The sequence below is a fragment of the Phymastichus coffea genome, unplaced genomic scaffold, assembly GCF_024137745.1.
Source record: "Phymastichus coffea isolate CEN01 unplaced genomic scaffold, Cenicafe_Pcof_1.1 PCOF00103, whole genome shotgun sequence".
Classification (NCBI taxonomy): domain Eukaryota; kingdom Metazoa; phylum Arthropoda; class Insecta; order Hymenoptera; family Eulophidae; genus Phymastichus; species Phymastichus coffea.
In genome coordinates this window covers 248,003-252,277 of record NW_026706914.1, presented here as the reverse complement: position 1 = coordinate 252,277, position 4,275 = coordinate 248,003, and the positions used below count along the sequence as shown (strand labels likewise).

The 4,275-nt window shown below is 34.9% G+C and overlaps 1 protein-coding gene across 1 annotated transcript; it reads left to right on the top strand.

The window, feature by feature from the left end:
• The first annotated feature begins 525 nt into the window (after positions 1-525).
• LOC131670166 (uncharacterized) lies at positions 526-1,901 on the top strand. The gene is made up of 2 exons (XM_058945555.1): positions 526-867; positions 1,662-1,901. The coding sequence occupies exons 1-2, from the start codon at positions 526-528 to the stop codon at positions 1,899-1,901; spliced, it is 582 nt and encodes a 193-aa protein (XP_058801538.1).
• Positions 1,902-4,275: the final 2,374 nt, after the last annotated feature.

The following is a 4,275-nucleotide window of genomic DNA, read 5'->3' as shown; positions in this document are numbered from 1 at the left end:
TATACTGCTATAAGCTATCAAATGGCATATGCTGAGATAAATAATTTATTAATTTATGAAGGTAAAAGTTTTTCTGATTTTCCGTCCATGGATCAGACAGTAATTACTCATATATTATCAAAAAATGATAATGAATTATTACAAACGAAATTTGCAGAAATTGGCGAAAAACAGTATAAGCTATTGAATGAGCAACAAAAAGAAATTGTCGATGTTATTTTGGATAGAATTATTAATACTGATAATCACAAAAATAATTGTTTATATATTAATGGACCGGGGGGATCTGGAAAAACGTTTATTTATACAACTATTTACAACTTATTGTGCTCAAAAAATATTAAAGTATCTTCAATGGCTTCCACTGGGATTGCGGCAGTATTACTTCCTAAAGGAAAAACAGTACACAAAACATTTGGCCTTCCTGTTCCTATGTTTAACGATGCATCGTCAAATATTACAACTTAATCTAGAGAAGGTCTTTTACTTAAGGAAACGAACGTTTTTATTTGGGACGAAGCGCCCATGGCTCCAAGATATGCTTTAGAAATAGTAAACAGAACGCTGCAAAATATCATGAATAATTTACCTTTTGGTGGTAAAGTTATGGTTTTGGGCGGTGATTTTAGGCAACTTCTACCAATTAAAATTAATGGAACACGTACTGAAACGTTGAACCTCTCTATTAAATACAGCGAATTATGGCGACATTTCAAGACATACAATCTTACAACAAATATGAGAGTCTTACCCAATGAAATCGATTTCGCTAAGTTTTTATTCTTAGTTGGTGACGGAACTTTAAATGACCAGCAAGAAAATTTAATATTACCCAATCATTGCATTCATAACAAGAATGATGATATTGTTCGTAGTGTATTTCAAAAATTGATCACAGAAAAAAAAATTCGATTTAATGAGTTGTAACGGAGTAAAACCGTTTAATTATATTTTATTCGCGTAATTAAATCAAAGGGGCGAAAGTACTTATCGATGCTCAAAATGCAGTCCGGAGAGCATGCAAAGACAGGCGCCAGTCAACCAATAATTCTTAATAACCTATAATCAATTGAGTGGAAGCTGTAAGGTGTGAGCGAGTCGGAAAAACACTTGTTAGTAATGCGGACTAAACCTTTTATTATTCCTCAAATACTACACAAAGTCGGCCCGCGCGTTTGTTTACGATCGCGAGATTAAGCTGGCCAGCTTACCTTGTTATTGCAGGCATACGGAGAAAACGACAGTCACACACTGCGTGGAATTGATTTTGTATGTCTTTGCCGGTCGCGAAAGCGCGCACGCACGGTTTCGCCCTCGATGGCGAAACCACACACACTCTCCTTCAGCGACTCGTGCTCCTTCTCTCTGCGGGTGTGTGGCACCACGTCAGCTGCAGTTGCTATCCTGGCACTTCTCTGGACCACTGGCACGTGCTTTTGTAGACTTTCGATATCGGCGGCACGTAAATCGGCGTTAGCGAAACAAAGGCGAGCGAACGTAATGATGGCCAGTGCTTCACTAGTTCGGTTTCAATCGCGCGCGTTCCGTCTGCTCGCGTGCCGAATTCCTTCGTTACATATTTCGTCCCCCCGGTAGGTGCTGCCCTCAGATGCAGCAATTAAGTTAGATTATCAGCGCTAATTTGACGTTTACCGTCACAGAGTAAATGTGCTATTTTGTCCGCGCGAAATACGGATGTCGATGAATTAAATAAATTAGTTATTGATTTACTAGATATAACTACAGAACATATTTATACTAGCATTGATAGCACCGAGAATTGTGATAATGGTGAATTTGATGAAGTATTTTTACCGGAATATTTAAATTCATTAAATCCTGCTAGCTTACCACCTCATGAATTGCGATTAAGAAAAAATAGGTATTGTAATGTTAATTAGAAATATAACTATACATGAAGGTTTATGCAATGGTACACGTTTACCGGTATTAGATTTTTCTAATCATTTATTAAAATGCGAAGTCTTAACGGGCGATAAATCAAATAATATTGTATTTTTAAATCGTATTTCATTATTTTGTACAAATGAGTATCCATTTTCGTTCAAGAGACGCCAATTTCCAGTCAAAATAGCGTTTGCAATGACAATTAATAAAGCTCAAGGCCAAACATTTGATATTATTGGTATTGATCTTCGTAAAGATGTTTTCAATCATGGACAATTGTATGTAGCTATGTCTAGAGTGCGTTCACAGAGTACCCTCCAAATTTACCTTGGAAATCAGCAAAGGAGCTATTTCACAATAAAAAATTATGTTTTCAAAGAACTTTATTTATGAAAAAAAACTGATTTAATTGTCATTAAATATGTATATATTAGTCTTTATAATTAATGAATTTCTAACAAAAATATTCCAAATAATGTTAATTCCAATTGTAACTAAGTCTAAAGCGCGCGAAGCACGCGGTGAGACACTAGTTAATTAAACCAATAAATATTGAATCCAAAACATCTTGTTTTACGAAAAAATGCCCATCCACACTTGAGAAATCGACGCCGCAGGTCGACGACACGACCCAACGGCAGGCGACGTACGACGAGAACAGCTGATCAGAAAGAAAATTTAGGAGCGTATGCACACTACGTATTTGGACCCGACACCGCACGGTGATGGAAATCGGAAACAATTCGAGCCACGCGCCAATTTTAATTGAATCCTAAGAATTTATGTGTTATTCTTCTCTAAAATTGTTCTGTTTTATGTGACTGGTGAGATAAGTTCAATATGAACCCCTATAACCACCCTTATCAACCCCTAAGTAGGCTAACCCACCTGACCCAGGGTAGAGCGAGATTAATCAGCTGTTTCTTTTTACAAAAATCTCAATTATCTGAATGATAAATAGGCTAACCCACCGGTATCATGTGAGATTTTTGTAAAAAGAAACAGTTGATTGATCTCGCTCTAGCCTGGGTCAGGTGGGTTAACCTACTTAGGGGTTGATAAGGGTGGTTGTAGTGGTTGAAATTGAAATTATCTCACCAGTCACATAACACAGAACAATTTCAGATAAGAATAACACAAAAATTGTTAGGATTCAATTAAAATTGGCGCGTGGCTCGAATTGTTTCCGATTTCCAATACTGTGCGCCGCCGCAAACGACGAATGAAGATATCTTGTGACAGCGGGAATATCACGCACTGATAAATGAAAAACCGACGAGTTTCCCACCCTACGACCAATCATATACACTAACGGATTCGAAAAAGTCGTAGAAAATTAAATAATAGACGAGCGAATCGCGAGGCGACCGAGCAAACACATACATACGAAGAACAGGCCGGCACTAACGGAAAAATCAACGGAAAAAGCAAAGAAAAGTCACCGAGAAAACTTCGTGTTCCAACAAGTAGACTAGGCAATAGCTAGAGAGAGAGAGAGAGGGAGAGAGAGGGGGGGAGAACAGATAACTAAAGGCGCGCGTACATAATTGTTAATTTTTATGGAGATGTTGTCCCCATCCTTAAACCTGACATCCTATGCTAAATAAACTTATCATCAATGTCTTCAGAACAATCATCACAAACATCAGACTCAAAAAACATAAACTAATGATTGTATAAATAAATTTTAATCTATTTATCACATTCCAAAATAAAGATAGAATATTCACTGAACTATTCTCCTAATTGTCATGCACATATTTCATATAGGAATAACATTTCCTCATTGTATTAAAATATAAGGTTGATTATAAATAAACTTCGTGCAATAAAAAAATCATAATAATATACAGAACTTTTCACTTGTGAGATTTAAAAAAAATAATTTTTAATTGAAGGTTCACTTATAAATACAAAATCCCCTGTATCCTTAAATTTTATTGTTTACAAAAAAAAAATAAAGTAACTAAAGGTTCGATCAAGTGCTAATAGGGAAAATTGAAAATTAAAATTTTTTTAAATATTGGAGGAGATAAAACGTCAATTTATGACTGTTTGGGAATTTTTTAAATCTAACACTAATATGTACATTAAAAAAATATTTACTTTTGAACAATAGTATCGATAAATAGAAAATGTTTAACACAGAAATCAGCAAAACGCTAAAACTAAGACTTTTTCGTTTTCAAAATATGAGCAAACTTACGTTATTAAGTTATGTATTTTTGATTCTTTTCGTAATAATTTCCAAATCGATTATTAATCTTTCGTTTCTTTATTATAGTTTCTTCCTTTTTATTATTATTATTTATTTCTGCTTCTGATTTTATTATTTCTAGTTTTTTTCTTTTCTGCTTTACTAATATC

Excerpts from the sequence above, each read along its gene's own strand:
- LOC131670166 (XM_058945555.1), top strand. The coding sequence starts at position 526 with ATGGCTCCAAGATATGCTTTAGAAATAGTAAACAGAACGCTGCAAAAT. Across the intron at positions 868-1,661 it reads ATAACAAGAATGATGATATT|AGTAAATGTGCTATTTTGTC; the intron begins GTTCGTAGTGTA and ends TTACCGTCACAG.